Raw genomic sequence first — 18,925 nt, 5'->3', positions numbered from 1 at the left:
CAGTTCACAAACTTGAAGACTGAGCTTGTTGCAAACAGATTACTAACAAAAAGCGTTAAAAAGGTTATCGTCAGAAAACTAGATCGTTCAATCTCAAAATCCATATGGTTTGCAACTTTCAAAGAAAACACTGATTGCCACCATTTTCCAGTACTGTCATTTTCTTTGCCGTCACTTTCCAGTACCGCCAATTTCCGCCTCTCCTAAGGTCTTATGACGGGCCTTTCAGCTATAAGATATCTATGTCATTATCCAACTTAAATGTTGTGTTGTGAAAATATAACAGACATTGCGGGAATTTTAAAGCACAGAAATCAGCGAGTGAGTAGCGGCTACTCATTCGCTGATTTCTGTAGTGCCAGTAGCCTAACCCCTGGCGCCAATAGCCACTGAGGAGAGAGATTAGGCTAGGTGACCGTGGATATGCCGACATGTTGATCTGAAAAGATCAGCTCCAAAAACAGTATGGAATGTAAGTTATTTATGCGCCTAACAACGTAATTTTCAAACACTGCTGTGCACCAGTAGGCAACAAAAGGGTGAAAAGTGTCTACCGGTATATGCGCAAGTGTACACCAAATACCGCTGTTTTGGAATTACGTAGCTTACAAAGAAGATTTCTTGACCTATTTTGTGCACCAGACATGTCCTGTGCACAACACTTTCTTTCTATACGGGCTGGCAAAGCATGATAGCTTATGTTATGGCAGTGATGTATGATATCAGTTACTAGGTTAGTTAGTCTGTCATGCTGATTAAGTTGAGCAATTTATATCGAATATCGGTAGCTCATAGGCCTAGCCTGAATTAGAGGTTGAGGTGCAGTTTGTAATTGCAATAAAAAGGCCTGTTGACTGCTGTCCTGTCCATAGTGCAAAGTGTGGCGGCTACACGCATGAGATTCATCACATACACGCTTAATAGCGTACGCCTGACAGTACTTGTCAGTATCACGCCGATTTATAATAAGCAAACAAAGAAAACCTGGTTGTTTGAATTCCAATTATGTAAAATAAACAAAGAATTACGGCTTTAGAGCACCCAAAAAATTTGAAAACTGTCGTGCTTTTTACTTGGGACAGCAATGTGAGCCCCATTCCCGGACTGTAGAGTAGCCTATGTTATGACCTCGAAACTCAAACACTAAATTCAAGTAACTTAGGTTTCATTAAAAACAGAACAGAACAGTCCTAAAACAAATAGAATCAGTTAGGCAAAACGTGAAAGCTATATAACACTTATATATGAACTCATACTATTGAACAGCCGACCCACCGACACTGCGCTTACTACTGAAGTGACGTTCTATCGATGAGACCAACACATTTAAGGCGGAGAAGCAATTAAGGCGATCAATCAAGGAGGCGTGATCAAGCGCAAAGCAAACTAGTGTAAACAAAGGAATTTCACCGGCGGAATGTCACCACAGCCTATAGCAGTTTTTGCCAAAACCTCGGGTCTGCAGGTGCGCACTTTGCTGGTGTGCATTGGGACTCGTGGCCCAAGGCTGTCTGGTGTTTTTTTAGAGACATGTCTCAGAGATTTTTAGAGATGTCTCAGACATCGCTTTTCTACACTAATTTTGCAGTTCAACTTGGAGCAAAAATATGTCTCCTTTTTTGAAGACACCGGCTTTTCCCAGTGTGCAATACTGTTTTGTCTCATGTGTGCTCTTGCTATATTCTTCTGTCTGGCCCATTCTCAGCGCGACAGGCTAACCCTCCAACTGTGCGATCTAACCTGCTGATTATTATGCTGCAATCGGAAAAAGAATTTGACTGGATCAGTCTAAAAAAATCAAAAATTGTTGGCGATAAACAGGACCTATCCTGGCAGTTAAATAACATGACTGATAGTGTTAATTGTAAGCAACTTAAAAACTGCTTCTAATTAATCAAATGTTTGCGGCAAACACTATGAGAAACCCCATACTATGGTGTATAATAATGCAGTGTTCAGCTGTTAGCTAAATAAAAGGTTAAGAATAAGCTTGACAATCTAATAGTTAGCAGTATTCTGGTGGACTAAATAAATGTGTCAATGTAGCTGAAAACATTTCATCATGAAGAATTTCCACAAACGGCAAAGAAAATCTTCCGGTCTGAATACCAGTGTTTCTACATACGGCAAAAATAACATACGAATTTTAGAGGTATCTTTGGATTCTATAGGCCTATACACTTAAAATGGGATTGTTTCCCTGTGTCATTTTATTTTTTAAGTGAAGTTATGGCAAAAGCTACATCTTAATTTAGATCTATATAATATGTTTACTGTTCACGTGTTTTATTATATATATACATACTATGCCATTATATTAAATGTTTGATCGGCTGTGTTATGGTGTGAAGGCCATGGTTACTTGTAATGAGCACGGACACTGTTTTACATAATAGATAAAATATATTTACTGGAATATTGTATTGTAGGTAGCTTACATGTAGGCTATGTGTGTGTATACATGCACTGCTGCACATTCACCCACTTAAGGTCTAAATTCTTCTTCTTTGTCAGACCAACACAAACTGGTTGAACATTCGAGGAGACTTGGGATTTAAAAAGAATATATTCTCTGACTCTGATGACAGTGTTTGTCAATCAAAGGATGAATTTAAGTCAGTTGGAAAACTGTTTCCTGGCAAGAAACATGGTTTGTTTTCTGATTCTGATAAAAGTTGCATCATTACTACTAGTCCAGTTCAACCCACCAAACAAAAACGTGTGTTTGCCAAAAGAGGGCGTGAAAAGAAAAGGTAACACATGAACATATCTATAAAAGTCAGTACTGCTCTGACAAAACTTATTTATTATTATTATATATATTTATATGTATTATATTATTCTAAAGTATTATTTGTATTTGGTCTAGTTAATAAGCTCACATCTGTAAACTGAATCTGATTCTTCTTCCTGCACCTTAATTTTATCATGTTTTGCAATTTTTTAGAACCAGAGAGCAGAAGAATCAAAGAAAACCTCGGAAGCAAAGTAAAATTAAAGAAGAGATTGACAACAAATTAACAAGTTCAACTCAGAAAGAAAATGTTATCACCAAGCTGCTTCGTAACAGTGTTTCTATGTCACCATGCTACGTTGATTTGTCCAAAGACAAACACATCATTGATAAGTTAACAAAGGGGATTAATGGCCTTGAAAAGTCAAAAATATTAGTTAGCTGTGTTAAAGAAAAAGCTGAGCTAGAACAACTTCAGGCTAAACCATCTTCACCAACTGTGAAAAAATCTGACAAACAGAGTTTCCCTCAAAGTTCTTCAGATTTGTCCAGCGCTAAAGATGAAGCACTCGATCAGATTTTTAAAAGCTCCAACAGCTTTTCTGATAACTTTAAAGGCTTCTCAGTACAAGTTGATTGTGATGATGCTATTAATGGTTTATCTTGTTCTATGGAACAAACTCCAACATCCAATAAAAGTTCATCCCATCATTGGCCATTGCTGAATGAAAACTTCGCAAAGCATGTCACGAAGTTTCGTGGACGCAGAAGAAAAAACATCAGTTTTAAAATAACAGACGGATTTTCAACTTATATCTTATCTGATGCACCAGCCGAAGCCAATGATTGGATTGCTTCTTTCCATCAGTCAACTGTAAATGCTCGCAATGAAACTACGTTTATGTCTACCTCAGTTATAAATTTTTTTGACAAACCTTCCGAAATCAGTGCTTTTAAAAAAAACAATATCATTCAATCAACGCCAATCGTACCAAGGGCTTCGAATTCAAACAACACTCCAGCTGCGCTTCATCTGAGCCAAAGCGTTATTCATCACCCAAGCACACCATCCTTTCTTCCCCGCCAAAAGTTAAAGAGTCTTGTGCAGGAATTTGCCAGTCCTTTGCTTACATGCAGCAAAAGTTGCCGTATCTTTGAGGTATTATGTTACTGGTTGTAGTCATTTTTCTTCCCTTGAAATTGCTACCATGTAAAACTTACATATGTATACTCACTTGACAAACCTTTAACTAGGTAACAAATCATAATATTTAGTCTTCTAAGGTATTACTTACAACAGGATCAACAATTTGTGAGGTCATTGAAAAGAGTTACCTTGACCTTGACCAGTGACCAAATATTTTGCTCATGGGTACAATATCGTGGTTCCAGTTAATTTAAATTACTATTAGTGATTATTTTAATGATTTTTTTGAACTTACTTTAGTTTTGCAAATATGTATTTATGTTTTTAAATTTCTGTTGTGACATCATAATAACTCTTTGTAAAGTTTTTTTTATCCTTTTTGCCTAATTTGATAGTTTTAGCAAACAGCATGGATTGCAAAAGCAAAAGAAATTCTCATTGCTTTTACAGTACTCAATTTCAGTGTGGTGATTATGTTCTGGTCAGTTATGAATGATAAGAAATATCACTAACGATGAATTTAAAACTGACCAGCACATAAACAAAGTTTTCTGGGAAATGCATGTGACAAATTTATTGTTATTTCTACTTCAGGTAAAGGCTAAGCATACCGATTGAAACTTGTTTCTTGGTTTAGGAAACAGATGTCATTCCTGGAAAACCTTTGGTTGAGAAAAGTATTTGCAATAGTAGGGACCAAGTGCTCTTGGAATGCAATCAGACAGAACCGGTTTCTTTTCAAACTCTGTATCCGTCTGCCTCTTCCTGCACTAAACTAGGCGAAGGGGTCTATGGTGAAGTTTTTCGATGTTTATCAAGTTCAGTTAGCCGCCACATTGCTGTGAAGGTAACATTAATGAAGTAATTACATGAAAATACTGTACATATAATTTATGGTTAATGTTCGAGTCAACCGATAACTTTTTAGAATGTTTGTACACTTTAGGTAATACCGGTGGAAGGGAGCAAGGAGATCAACGGCGAAAAACAGAAAACGTTTGCACAAGTTTTACCCGAGATTATCAATTCTTGTGAACTCTCTGGTCTCTCAAAGGGCGTCACCAACAGAACAGATGCATTCATTTCATTGTTCAAGTATTGTAGATTGGGCTTGGTTTCAAACTTTCAGTAGACTGCTTCGGGTTGTGTAAACATGATTTTGCTATCGTAAAAAATGCAGAAAGAATAGATTGAAATTGCGCTTGTCAATTGTCATGAAAGTATTTATTTTGCAACAGGGTTCACTGTGTCATTGGTCAATACCCACCTCACTTCCTTGAAGCTTGGGATGATTATGATGCAAAGAGGACCTCTGAAAACGATCGACCCGATGTATTTGATGAAGATCAGCTCTACATTGTGTTCGAGTTTGCTGATGGTGGCATAGATATCGAGCATTTTCAATTCCGTAACGCCACGCAGGTTAAAAATGTTTACTTTTTGGAGAGGCATTTTTTCCAACCTAGCACATTTGAAATGCATGTAATGCATTGTTTGCAATTAAAGCAAGCTTATGTTAATTACACTGAAGATTATGAAGTTTGATGTTGCACTCAGTATCATTTGCTATTGGTTAAAAAATTTAAATACTGAGTTTTCAAAACAGGCAGTCACACTCGTTCAGCAAACGGTAGCAGGACTCGCTGTTGCTGAAGAAGCATATCAGTTTGAGCACAGAGATCTCCACTGGGGAAATATCCTTATCAGATCGGATGGTAGCAATGAAACTGAGTACACGTGTTGTGGGAAAACCAATCAGATATCCACCTGCGGACTAAGGGTTCACATCATCGACTTCACTCTGTCAAGAATATCTAAAGGTAGTATGTAGCTTTATGTTGTGTTTATCGACGCTCGCTTAAACAAACTATTATATTCCTATTTTGTTTCATTTCAGTTCGTAATCCATGAATTCTATTTCAGTTCGTAATCCAAGGCCATTTTCTTGGTACAACTGTTTTACAAATGTTGTGTTTGTAGGAGGATTGTGTCTCTATCAGGATCTGTCGTGTGATCCGGACATTTTTAAGGGAGATGCAAGCCAAGATTATCAGTTTGAAATTTATCGGATGATGAGAAGCGAAGTTGACGAGGACTGGTCTGTCTTCAAACCTAAAACAAATGTATTTTGGATTTATTATCTCCTTGATAAGTGTTTGAATAAGGTGAGTAGGACAATTAACATTTGGATGTTTTTAGAATATTTCCTTGACAGTGTGTTTGGTGAAAATAGATAACATTTGGATGTTTCCATCCGTCTCTTCGTAGTAATTATAATCCATTCAAATCCTTGTTACAGTTTTCTGGTACCCTATCGTAAACCAAGAATATTCTTACCATTAACATGTGTTAGAGCAGGGGGCTTGATTCACCGTGATACATATACGGTTGTGCTAATTCAACTTCTGTGTTAAATCAGGATATGTGGGAAAAAATGTCCACTCATGCGTTTAGCTGACAAACGCATTACCATTAGGTTGCAATATAAGTCCAACTTGTGTTGGGGTGGCTCTAAAATACACAGGTTCGCTTGGACGACTTCGATGTTTTGATCGTTTGTGGACAACTTGAAACCGTTACTAAAGCTATAGAATATGTTTTTTACTGTTACAGCTATAATTTCAACGCTCAAGCAGCTGTAATAAACACTTGCCAATAATTTTGCCAGCTCCTATATGACGTACTTGGACTCTGTCAGTTTTTTTTAATGGTTCGACTTTGGCGACCGGTAAGAAGTTTTAAGAGACCGCTACTTTCAAACACTGACTGCTAATTTTCTGCTGTAATTGCACCAATATAAATTTTGAGAGACTGTTGAAGAAAGTTAAGAGACTGTTTTGGCCCTCAAAATCGCTTTAAAAACACTGGAATCCATTGTTAAAATAAACAAACGGAATTAATTTTATATATAGAAGATAGAAAGTTCGGTCTGCTTAGGTTTGGTATAAAATATTTCGGCTATTTTCAGTTTAATAAATTTTATAATATATTTCTTACTAAAGTTTTCAAACGCACCTTCATGACAACTTACGTGTAGCTTTTCAAAAATTTAATTAATTAATTTACCCACATGAGAGTTTTAACAGCAAATATACCCTCCACATAATAGACACGAAATACCACGTGCTGGTAAACGTTAAGACCCGGTTAAGAAGTACGTACTGTTCTAAATTAACCGTCCATGCTAATTTGTATGTATTGGAGTCACCCCTTGTGTGCGGTACTAGTCTTATTAAAAGCGACAGCCCGTAACCGAAACGTTACAAACTCGTTTCTTATGCGAGAAAAACAACAGAGATGCTAATACTGTGCGTGGAGGTATTTCAACGCCTGTTGTTTTCGTCGATTTTATGTTCTCGTGTAATTAAACCCGTTTTAGGGACTACGATACACGATGCGTTACTGGTTAAATTTTTCCTTTGATGAGGTTTTACGATAACTGGTACTACAAATTTACATGAAATTATTCTCTATCCTATAGCTATTGCGCTATTCAGACAGAACGTGGAGAGACAAAAACCGCAAACATCCCACGCTTCGCTACGGATTCGATTGAATTTACCATGAGAGTGACTATTTCACTATAAGTGGGTCACGCAGCCCGGTGGTAAAGTTAGGAGAATGGTGTACAAAGAGTTGATTTTAGTTAAGTAAGATTTGGTTGAAGTTAAGATTTAGATTAGGAGGTTGATTTAGGTTAGGTTTAGCTTACAATGTCATAACATTTGAGTTATGTTAACAACAAAAAAACGACGAAAAATAGCTTCGAACGTACGATTTTTTCCCTGTGAAATAGTGTCAGCTTTAATTATACCAGACTCGTTCAATGTCGTTGCAAATATTTACGTTGATTGAAACATTGAACATGGTGTAAATGGCCGACTATTTGATCTATGGCCTTTGAACGCATTGGTATAACGTTTGTCTTTTGTAACTTCCATTACTCAACTATTTCGTTGCCACCTTCCATGATTATTGGTCGGCATATCGTTTGATCGGCTGCCCGTATCATTTTTGACAACTGACGCATAATGTTTTCGAAACCAAGCGTTCAGAATTCTATTTTGGTCATCCCTAATTTATAGTGATTAAGTTCTTGTTTTTTTTTACTTTACCAAAAATCATTGTTGTGACTTCGTCGCCGCAGTGGAAATAAGGGGAAAGCTGAAATAACCTATTTGCTGTTTAGATCAAATACAAGAACAAGAGAAGCAAAATACACACTCAGGCTTTAAGTCGTTTAAAGAATCTTCACGCAAATGTTTTACAATACAAATCCTGTCTACATTTGCTAAGAGAAAACTTTTTTTTCAAAGCCTAGCACTTGTGGGTTTCGCACTGTTTTATCTAAGTTGTTTGTGTGAGTCTATATTTTCAGTATTCTTGGATTAAACGTTCGATGTGTATTTCACAAATAAAGTCAAAATTTTATTCTGCTTTTTTCGCTTATTTTACAACAGTTTTTTGAACTGCTTATTTGTTCCGTTTTAAAGAAGCCATTCAATAATTTATGGTGAATTGGTGATAAAATTTTGCACTTACGTAAAAGCTCATCCTTATTTAAAATACACGACAAAGATTTTCGCCTTGTGTTTGTTACATGTGCTGTCGAGGGAAAAACTCCCAACACTCTAAGAAAACCTTATCAGTGGTGTTCTAACGTTCCAGCGCGGCCGGTATTCTGAGAGGTATTCCCGTTTCCATAAATAGTTTTTATGGGAACAGACAGAGCCGGAGTAGCCTACATGAATTGCAGGAAGGAGCGGCTTTCAATTGTCTAAAAATATCACTTTATATGGCTGTAGTTATATGTTTATTTATGGAAGGAAGGGAGACATATTCAACGCCTAACGCTAAAACCTCCGCTGTAAACAACTGTGCTCATTGAGACATTTCCTCATTTTTTCGCGTGTACGGTTTATTTCTTGTGCTTCAACACCGACATACAGTAGAGTTGAAACCAGACGAACGTTTGGTTTCGCTTGTACTTAGCGAGGTATCAGCCTACACTGTTTGTCATGTCTGAATTGTGCAGCAGAGGCGCTGATACACGCTATCAATAAGCAATCGAATTGAATTGCTTGCTACAGGTCAGCCAAACCAAACAGCTACAAGACTGTGTTAAGGCGTAACTAGAGTAAGCTTTCATTTTGTTTTTGTCAATCAACTTTCTGCTGTTCAGAAATGGTAAATGTTACCGCCATAGAAGATCTCTTGGAACAGAAGTCAACAGACATTCAAGGCAGCGGCTTGCAGGCCGAATTAACAGGAAACGTACTTACAGGAATATTGACCGCTATATCATTCTACCTCCTGCTTTCTCTGCTCGCGTACGAGTGTAAGACAGGTCCAGCTACTAAAACCACAATAAGATTCTTCTGTATCACGTCGTCAACTTCGTCTTTTCTCGCTTGCCTATCCGAGCAACTGGAGCTTCAAGGCGGAAAAATTTCAGACAATTGGTGCAGCGCGTACACAGCATTGGTCGCTACCTTCTACTGCGTAGGGACCTTGAGCACGTATACGGTCCTCTGGTTACGACAGCGATCGTTTTACACGGATAAACTGCTGAAGAAATACTCTGGCAAAGTGTTACGCCGCGTAAGTGCGATTATTATTGTTGGCATTTACGTTACCCTGATCGCCACTGTGCTCACGCTAACGCTTAGCTATCGACTAAAAAGCACTTCTGCAGGTGGCTGTATTTTAACTATGGAAGTCGAGGTTTCATCGCTGGCAGTAACTTCTTTGATAGGCGTTGCAATTAGCTATGTAATTTTCCAGATTTGCTTGCTTTTTTTACTAGTTTACCCTTTAGCAAAAAATTCGAAGCGACAGGTGTCATTTTCCAGCATATTTGAAAGCGTCAATAATGACATATTCAAAGTTATTAAAAGGTTAGTCGCATGCTCCGCTGTTTGCATTTTATCCGCCATTTTAGCGGGAACTTTCACTGGTGTTTGTATTTTATACGCTCCCGATTCTTATTGGTCATTATTTGTGCAAACAGATCTTATCGTTAATACCGCAGCGTTGTTTTTTTCATTTTGTAACTGGCGCAGTCGAATGTTTCCTTTCAAACGTTTCAAGGAGACAAAGCGTCCATCTTTTTTGATTGAGTGTTCCGTTGAGCATACCAAAACTTCATTTTGACGATTTTTACTGCAATAAAAAGTGCAACTGTATACTATATGGCCCAAGTCATAACAAAGAAAAAGCAGAAACTGTTTGACCTTATGGTGACTTTACAATCCCTTATTTAAGTTCCCATCCGCCTACCCGCACTGTAAGCTTGAAGTGTTAGAAATTCGCCTGATTTCTAAGGCTGAAGTATTAAGAAAAACATAAACTTCATTTAACGTCTACCTACCTCTTTACCACTATGACTAGTTATCTAATATTGCTAGGGATATGCCGAACCCGAGCCCGAACGTCTGGCACGAACATCACCTTTAGTAACTGTTCTCACGAGCCCGAAGTTTGTTTTTTGGTTTTACCCGAACGTTTGATTGTTTGACCAAAAAGAGAAAAAAGTGGCAATTTTTCCAATATTTGCTACCGGGAATGATTCTAATCTTGCTGTACCCATCTTAAGTCAAGAAAATTAGCGCATAATACGTCACACGTGCATACACAGTTACACTAAGCAGTGTTACTAGAATGCTTCTGTTCCTATTATTTCATCTGTAAGAAGTACGGAGACAGAAGATTTTTAGGCTTTGAATATCGACAAAGACCTTTATGCTTTCACAAATCAGCATCTCGGCTGGTTTTATTATAATTTCATAGATTCAGGCTCGCACAAGCTTGTTCAAAAGCTCGAACTCACACTCGCTTTTTTCGTTTTTTCCACAACCCTGAATATTGCGGTTAGTTTGTAAGCAACACCCTATTGCAAAAGGCTTATGCAATTCAAAGACAAAAACAAGTTTTTTCCGAAAAAAAAGAATTTTTTGTTCATATACAGTACTTTCGAAAGTAAGCCAAACAATGTAGCAGGTGGCTGCTTTTGGTATGAAGACGTCAATACAAAACAACGTCTCCGTCCTGGCCTTCTGCTATCCGAGGTGTCTACTTTTCTCTGCAGGCAGAGTTATGATTTCGAGCTCTACGTATTGGTAACAGCCTACTAACTATAATAGTCTACGTATAGCCTATATTTCATGCTGCGTAATATTTTGGGCAGCAATATGAATACAAGCCACAACTAAAAAAGCAATATATACTACATAAGTTCGGAAGTTCTTTGCAGTCAAGAAAACTTTGCTGGCAAGCAAAATTCTGCTTGAAATTAGGTCGCTTATAACTCACGGATAGTTTGTTGTAGTAAATATCCCGTTTGTTATGTTGTCACGATACTTAGATATGTTCTTATTCTACACAGGTATACAAGAAGTTAACAAAATCATTATTTTACCATTCACTATTACAGTGGTTGTGGTCGGTAACCACAAACGCATCCTTCATTGAACGTCGTTTATGAAAAATGACATATTCAAAATTTAATGACGATTGAGCTTTGCTTGGGTCCTAGGAAAGTGTTTGTACAAACACTGGTTTCTTTAATGTTTTATTCTCAGCAGCTCTATTTATGAACAAAAATTATAGATTACGCAATCATATAGCCTATAGACATAAAATAAATTACAAATATAGGCATTAAATAAGTCTAAACTAATTTAATGTTGATGTCATTGTACACTGTACAATATTTTTAGTGGTAAATGTAGAATTGTGGATGCTAACTTATAGGCCTAGTAGCATACCATGCAGTCTTGGCTGCTGCCTCTAACCTGTAGTCCAGCAAAGGTAACTGTGGTAAAAACAGGAATGCTTCACCAGTTCGTGTGCTGTCTTCTGCGACATTCCTATGCTGAAAATCAACATCACCTGCTACTAATCACCTACCTATGGAGACGTATTCCATCTAAATTCTAAACCGTTTTAGCTAGCCTACCACTACTAACATACCTAACTTATTACATATCACAGTCATCAAGTAAATTGTTTTATATTGTGACACCATAGCGTCAACGGTCTCCGTCATTATAAGAGGCCAATTTGTGATACAATTTTGGCAAAAACTACTTAACTAGGCCTACTACATATTATTAAAAAACCTTTCAGCGGTATTTTTATTGACAACTATTTTTTGATTTAAGGCCAACCTGATTTTGGACTTGCCCTCACTTTACATTCCAATTTTTATGGAAAAGCTTTGTATGGTATCTATTCAAAATATAAACATACTTTGAAAATTTAAACTACACTCTCCCAAAATTGTAAAAGCTAACAAAAGAAATCTGCATTGTAAAAAATAAGAGAAATAGCCAAATGTCATCAAAAAGTATCACGTGGCTTAAATCTTAATTCAAGCGTTTTAGTATGCAAAAGGTCTGCAATAACGCTCAATTCATTTTATCTCAAGCCTTTGGCTAATGTTTCTAAAAAGGTTGGTTTACTCAGAAATCGCTGCTTGCTGAAAATTTTATTTCACAAGAATTTAAACATATTTCTAGACTAATTAAAACCAACCACACCATGTAAGCTTGTACAGAGAATCAGAGACTTAAAAAAAAATTTTGAATATTTATTCAAGGAAAGCATAATTAATGTTTGCAATTTTTGTTGCCTAGTGCTGTGAAACATTTATTTCGAAGATGCTATGATAGAATGAATTGCTATAGCTACTCAGCCTCCTGTAGTAGCTCTCAATAGCATTAGTGGCATTAAATACTGTTTCTCATTGTAATGCTAATAAATTGGTTCTCCACGAAAATTAACAGTCAATTTCACTACTCTTCTACCCGACATAAGAATGGTTTTCGACAGATTTTATTGTTTTTCTTTCCTAGTTTGGCTATTTTCTAAAGTGTAATTAAAGTTTTGTACGAGCGATTAAGACCCAGTTGCAATTTCCAATTTAATAAATATTTCAGTTCATTTTTTTCATTCATCTTTTTGTTTTTGTCTTTAATGTGGGGAACGAAAAAATTGTTCTGACACAGGTGGTCGCAAACATATTAGCAGACAATAATTTCCACAAATTGGATGGACAAATGTGACAAGGCCTCGAAGGCAAACACGTGCATTACAGACTAATATGAGAATGTGAAAAAGTTATCAGCGCCAGCACGGCCACCAAGCCAAATTACAAACACATTATTTAAACATAATTTAACATAAAACACATAATTTAAACACATTTAATATAAAACAAAAGTTACGCTGATAGTTTGGCAGGTCATAAGCGTTGTGTCACCGTCAAGATGGAACCGGCCTGTGTGTCTGGATGGAAGAAGAAAAACCCCACTAAAATGTAAAAGGTTTTACTAGACAAAGTGCAGATATTAGCAACCACGACCCAATATTTTAACTCAGTTCTCTAGTTTGTCGGGCAAATGCACTGCATTGACTCTTAATTTTGAGATGTCTATGAAAAATATTGCTGGTAAACATGCAACATCATGGAAGAATTAAATTAAGGCCAATATAGACGGCCGTAATTTTGCGTACCTTGCATTCCTGGAGAAAATTCCGCTCGTGGTATCACCTCATACCTCGAGGTGCTGAGGTGAACTTAATAACCGTTTCCGACTACAAAACGTTACGTCACACACCTACAATTAAGAAAACCTCTATTGCACTTACGGGCTATGGAAACCACAAAATTCCTGTCCTCGGTACGTGTACGGTACAAACGAAGGTTGGCCCCAAATCAAAAAACGTAGAGTTTGTTATTGTTAACTGCAAAGACTCACAATCAATCATAGGACTGAAGTCTTCGAAGCTGCTTGGCCTGATACAACGGGTGTCCACCGTCTACAAGACAAATGCTTATTCCACTCTCCTGCACGAATTCAAAGATCTTTTTAATGGTCTTGGTTGTCTTCCAGGTGAGCATGTCATAAGAGTTGACGCAGAAGCTGTTCCGGTAGTCCACCCTTCAAGAAAGGTTCCATTTGCCATGAGAGAAAAACTGAGAAACGAGTTAATACGCCTCGAAGAGCTCAATGTAATTGTAAAAGTAAATGAACCTACTTCTTGGGTTAACTCGTTAGTAGTGGTAAATAAAAAGAACGGCAACTTACGCCTGTGTCTTGATCCGCGCAACTTAAACAGGGCAATCTTAAGAGAACATTTCAACCTGCCAACGAGAGAGGAATTGACGTCCCAGTTTGCCAATGCGAAATACTTCTCTAAGTTAGATGCTTTGTCAGGATTTTGGCAAATGAAGCTAGATGAAGGCAGTTCGAAGCTGTGTACGTTTAACACGCCGTTTGGGCGATATCGCTTTTTAAGACTGCCATTTGGCATTTCCTCAGCTCCTGAGGTGTTTCACAAAGCCGTCCATCTAATATATGCGCATCTGCCTGGCGTCGACACATCAATGGACGACATTATTGTATGGGGCACTACCAAAGAAGAACATGACAAGCGACTTCGAAACGTACTGCAAGCAACACGTGATGCCAATCTTAAACTAAACAAAGACAAATGCATACTAGGGGTTCAACAATTGACATTCATGGGTGATGTGTTAAGTAAGGAAGGTCTGAAACCTGATCCACTAAAGGTTGATGCTGTCAACAACATGCAAAGGCCTTCTAACAAAAAGGATGTACAACGCTTCCTGGGTATGATAAATTATCTCGGCAGGTTCTTACCATCACTCTCAATCAAAACCGCATCTTTGCGCGCATTGACCCACTACAAAAGTGAGTGGAACTGGGACTCCACACATGAAAGTGCGTGGAATGAGCTCAAACGATTAGTCTCGGAAGTACCAGTTTTGAAATTCTTTGATCCCAAGGTAGCAATAAAAATATCTGCAGATGCGTCCAAGGAAGGCATCGGGGCAGTACTCCTGCAGTGGCATGATTCGGATTGGCATCCAGTAGCGTATGCTGCAAGAGCAATGGTACCTGCAGAAACAAGATACGCACAAATTGAAAAAGAACTCTTGGCAACTGTATATGCCTGCGAGCGCTTTCATCAGTATATCTATGGACAGTCCATTGAAGTCGAAAGTGACCACAAGCCATTAATGCACTTGTTCAAAAAGCAACTCAACAACTGCCCCTTAAGAGTGCAACGACTCATGATTAGACTACAAATTTATGATATTACACTAGTCTATAAACCTGGTAAATTCATGCACACAGCTGATACGCTATCAAGAAGTGCTACCAAGCCACAGACATCTTCGACAGTTTCGTTGGTTGAATCGCATGAAGACATGATAATAAGTACTCTACCAGTAACCAACAAATTCCTAAGTCAACTGAGAGAAGAAACAGCCAAGGATGAACAGCTGACAAACCTCATCCAATACGTACAGCAAGGTTGGCCATCTAGCAAGGCAGGCTGTAAAACATTAATCTCAGAGTATTGGAATTACCGAGATGAGCTTGCAGTAAAAGATGGCATCATTCTGAAGGGAGACCGCCTCGTAATACCAAAATCACTAAGGAAATCCATTCTTGAGATAATACATGAAGGACACCTGGGCGAGGAGAAATGCAAGAGGCGAGCAAGAGAAGCGGTGTTTTGGCCAAGGATCAACAAGGACATAGTCAACAAGGTCTCCGGCTGTGCAACCTGCGCTGCATACAGAAATCAGCACCAGAAGGAGCCTCTTTTACCACATGAACCAACAATGCTACCGTTTGAAAAAGTAGGTATTGACCTCTTTCAATGGTGTAACACTACTTACCTGGTTGTTGGAGACTACTATTCAAATTACCCTGAAGTATGTGCATTACCGTCAACTTGTTCAAAACAAGTCATAATGAGGTTAAAACAAATCTTCTCCCGCCACGGAATCCCTCAAGTCGTCTTCAGCGATAATGGCCCCCCTTTTAATTCCCATGAATTCAAAGTGTTTGCAGAAACCTGGCGTTTCCATCACAAGACATCAAGCCCTCACTATCCGAAGTCAAATGGCCTAGCCGAGAAAACTGTACACACAGTAAAAGACCTACTGAGAAAAAGCCACGCCTCAGGAAAAGACTTCAATCTAGCGCTACTGGTGTATAGGAGTACCCCTTTGAAATGCGGATACTCTCCAGCGCAACTCTTGATGGGCCGCCGCATTAGAAACAATCTATCGCTCTGTAACAACTTGTACAATCCTGAACCAGGTGTTGAACGGCCAGTCTGGGCAGAAAAGCTGGAACAAAAACACTATTATGACAAAGGAGTAAAAAGTCTTTGTGAGCTGCACGTAAATGATGTCGTATTCACATATGACCACAAGACCAAACGCTGGGGAGAAAAAGGAAAAATACTGCGAAAGGTCGGGTTGAGGTCATACCTCGTTCAGTTGGACAATGGGGCAATACTGCGTCGAAACAGATCTCACCTGCATAAAAGTAAGAATGAAATGGGTACCTGCAAGGAAGCTTCTTCAACGGAGGAACAATCACCACCAGTGGTCAGCAGTGAACTGAATACCATAGTTCCTTTTACCTCAAATAATTTTGTGGATGGACCGCCTCCTACTAACGTGGTGTTGCCACGACGGTCTCGGCGAACTCCAAAACATTCTCGTCGACTCATTGAAGAAATATAGTTTTAGTTGTGTAGTGTGTTGTGTTGTGCTTTTCTATTCCCTGTATAAGGGGAGATGTGATAATGTTTGAGTCAAATTGTTATTGTAATCATGCAATTGTTCATTAAGGAAACTATGAGTTAATTCTTGTTATTTTATGTGATTTCCATGTTTAACTTTAATCATTTAATGCTATCATTTAATTTAAGTACTATTCCCTTTAAGTTCGTGTGAAGCTAAGTTTTGTCATTGGGATTGGCCAAAGAGGTCATTCGTATCTAGTAGAGAACGTGTTGTGTGTACGCTCTGTGTGAGCCGATATTACAATCATCAACTTATTACAGTTAAATAGGAGAAAAATACTGTATTAGTACTTTTTTACTCTGTAACATGTCTGAAGCATTGGGCAATTTTTAATCTGAACACAGAATGAGTGAAACTCATGATGGTGGAGATACTGGAGATTCATGTTTAGAATTGTCTGGAGCAAAACACGATGTCTGGTTGGTCAAAGTGCCCAAATACCTTGCAAATAAATGGTTGAATGCCCCGGACGGCTGTCCAGTGGGAAAACTGCGAATTACAAAGTAAGCTAAAGCTTAATATTAAATCTCCATCAACTGGTATTTAACATGCGTGCCTGACAAACTACTAACCTAACTAACTAACTAGTAACCGTTTTGTAATTAAATGTAACCTTGTTATCAGAAATGCTGGGCGCACAGAAGTAAATTACTCAATGGACAAAAGATTAGAGCTTGTTGGAGAAGCTTCAACAAAAAATCTTGCTACCGATCATAAATTTGTTCTACAGGGAGCTGAGAGACAGAGCTTGGCCGTTTTTTCTACAACTAATGCCAAAGGTATGTTATATCCATTATGTGTACCTGTAGTATTTCAGGCCTATATATTACTCGTTTTTCTGAGTATCTCCTATCGCATTGGCTATGCTTGTAATAAATTATGGCATTTAGCTGGTGAAAAAAGGTCAATGGAAGGGCGCGTCGTCCAGAAAGTGGATTGTCGACCTGTTGTAAGCCACAATTATATGAAGTTGAAGAGAACTCAAATGATTGAAGCATGCAAACCTAAAAGGATTACAAAGCAGCTTGAATCTGCAGTCACGACTGTGTATAAGCCAGTGAATGTTGTTAAAGAAGAGGTAAGAATAGTATGGTTTTTATTTACTAATATTTTCAACTTTTGATAAAATGTTTGTGCACTTTGTTTCCCTGCTTTGGTTTACAACTTATTGATCTCTTTGTAGTTGGCATATAAAGAGCAGAAGAAAAGTGAAGGCAAGAAGATTCGAGTGGCCAAAGAAGAACTTGAAGGGATGCTGTTTCAAGCATTTGAGAAGCATCAATATTATAATATTAAAGACTTAAAGGACATCACTCAACAGCCGGTGGTATGTGTGCTTTAACGGCTATAAATGTTTCATGTGAAATTTATAGGCATCAGACGTCTGTAATTTGTACCTTCTGGCACCATTTAATGTTTTCGTTAAAATGTTAATTGAAGTTAAATGTTAATTTGATGTTTTCGAACAGAATAAAACTACCTGCTTACTAATGTCATTATAACATATTGTGCCAGAAGCTTACCGATTGTATATACACAGTTTCTCAAGTGTTTGTTTTTTCACTTTGGCAGGCATTTTTGAAGGATGTGTTGAAAGAGATTGGCTTGTACAATAAACATCCTGGACATCGTCACATGTGGGAGCTGAAGCCGGAGTACAGACATCACAAAGTGGAGACAAAGGACTCTGATGACTCATCATGAAAAAGCGTTGTAACTGTGGACTTGTTTAGTAGCACTGGAGCGCGAGATATGTCTAATCAGAAAAAGCATTTTCTTTTGGATTAATATTAGTCAATATATGATGCGTGATGTGTCAATAGTGCACATGTTTAAAACAGGTTTATTTCAGATTCTTGACATTAAGAAATGTAGAATTTTTAGTGGCTGAAATCAAACGTTGAAACGCTGAAATCAAACCTATTTGTAAATCAAACGTTATTTTATTCTGTTTGTTGGCATTGTTATTGTCAAGCTGTTATTTACTGCCATAGACTTGGTTAACTCTGACGAACTAGATGGAGGGCACATGACAATAGAACTATTATTGCAAAGTATAGTGCGTGTAATATATCATTATACTGAGCACTTGTTGCAAGATTGAAAAAATTGTTAATTTATATCCTGAAAATAATAGTTGAATTTGTTCTAGTTTGGTCTGTTATGTATAAATACATGTTATCTACAAGTTGCCATGTTTTATTGTGATTGTGATTTCAAGGCTTCTAAAATAATCAAATCTTTTCTAGAATAATCAATTAAAAGGATGCGACTTTTATATGTTTGCAATGATGTTTCGTCACCATTTGTTTAAGACCATTCTCATTTTTCGATGTTTTTTTCAACTTATGCGAACTGGTTTCCTGCTTTCAATAATCTTATAATACGTTACTTTTAGGTAACTGTT

At 37.7% G+C, this 18,925-nt stretch overlaps 3 protein-coding genes across 3 annotated transcripts; all 3 read left to right on the top strand.

Annotated features, from left to right (window-relative positions):
- Positions 1-367: 367 nt before the first annotated feature.
- Positions 368-8,467, top strand: LOC143449563 (uncharacterized). Its single transcript, XM_076949815.1, has 9 exons — positions 368-2,152; positions 2,515-2,753; positions 2,948-3,893; positions 4,519-4,728; positions 4,828-4,976; positions 5,120-5,303; positions 5,488-5,701; positions 5,862-6,046; positions 8,071-8,467. The coding sequence occupies exons 1-9, from the start codon at positions 2,063-2,065 to the stop codon at positions 8,200-8,202; spliced, it is 2,349 nt and encodes a 782-aa protein (XP_076805930.1). The 5' UTR covers positions 368-2,062; the 3' UTR covers positions 8,203-8,467.
- Positions 8,468-8,606: 139 nt separating this feature from the next.
- On the top strand, positions 8,607-10,060 carry LOC143449564 (uncharacterized). Its single transcript, XM_076949816.1, has 2 exons — positions 8,607-8,971; positions 9,064-10,060. Exon 2 carries the CDS (start codon positions 9,066-9,068, stop codon positions 10,032-10,034), a length of 969 nt encoding a protein of 322 aa, XP_076805931.1. The 5' UTR covers positions 8,607-8,971; positions 9,064-9,065; the 3' UTR covers positions 10,035-10,060.
- Positions 10,061-16,749: 6,689 nt separating this feature from the next.
- Positions 16,750-18,916, top strand: LOC143450757 (general transcription factor IIF subunit 2-like). The gene is made up of 5 exons (XM_076951427.1): positions 16,750-17,021; positions 17,143-17,297; positions 17,409-17,596; positions 17,702-17,845; positions 18,091-18,916. The coding sequence occupies exons 1-5, from the start codon at positions 16,864-16,866 to the stop codon at positions 18,220-18,222; spliced, it is 777 nt and encodes a 258-aa protein (XP_076807542.1). The 5' UTR covers positions 16,750-16,863; the 3' UTR covers positions 18,223-18,916.
- The last annotated feature ends 9 nt before the right edge of the window (positions 18,917-18,925 follow it).

Source organism: Clavelina lepadiformis, chromosome 3, assembly GCF_947623445.1.
Source record: "Clavelina lepadiformis chromosome 3, kaClaLepa1.1, whole genome shotgun sequence".
NCBI classification, from domain to species: Eukaryota; Metazoa; Chordata; class Ascidiacea; order Aplousobranchia; family Clavelinidae; genus Clavelina; species Clavelina lepadiformis.
Note: the sequence above shows the minus strand (reverse complement) of the source record. Positions and strands in the feature narration are given on the sequence as shown.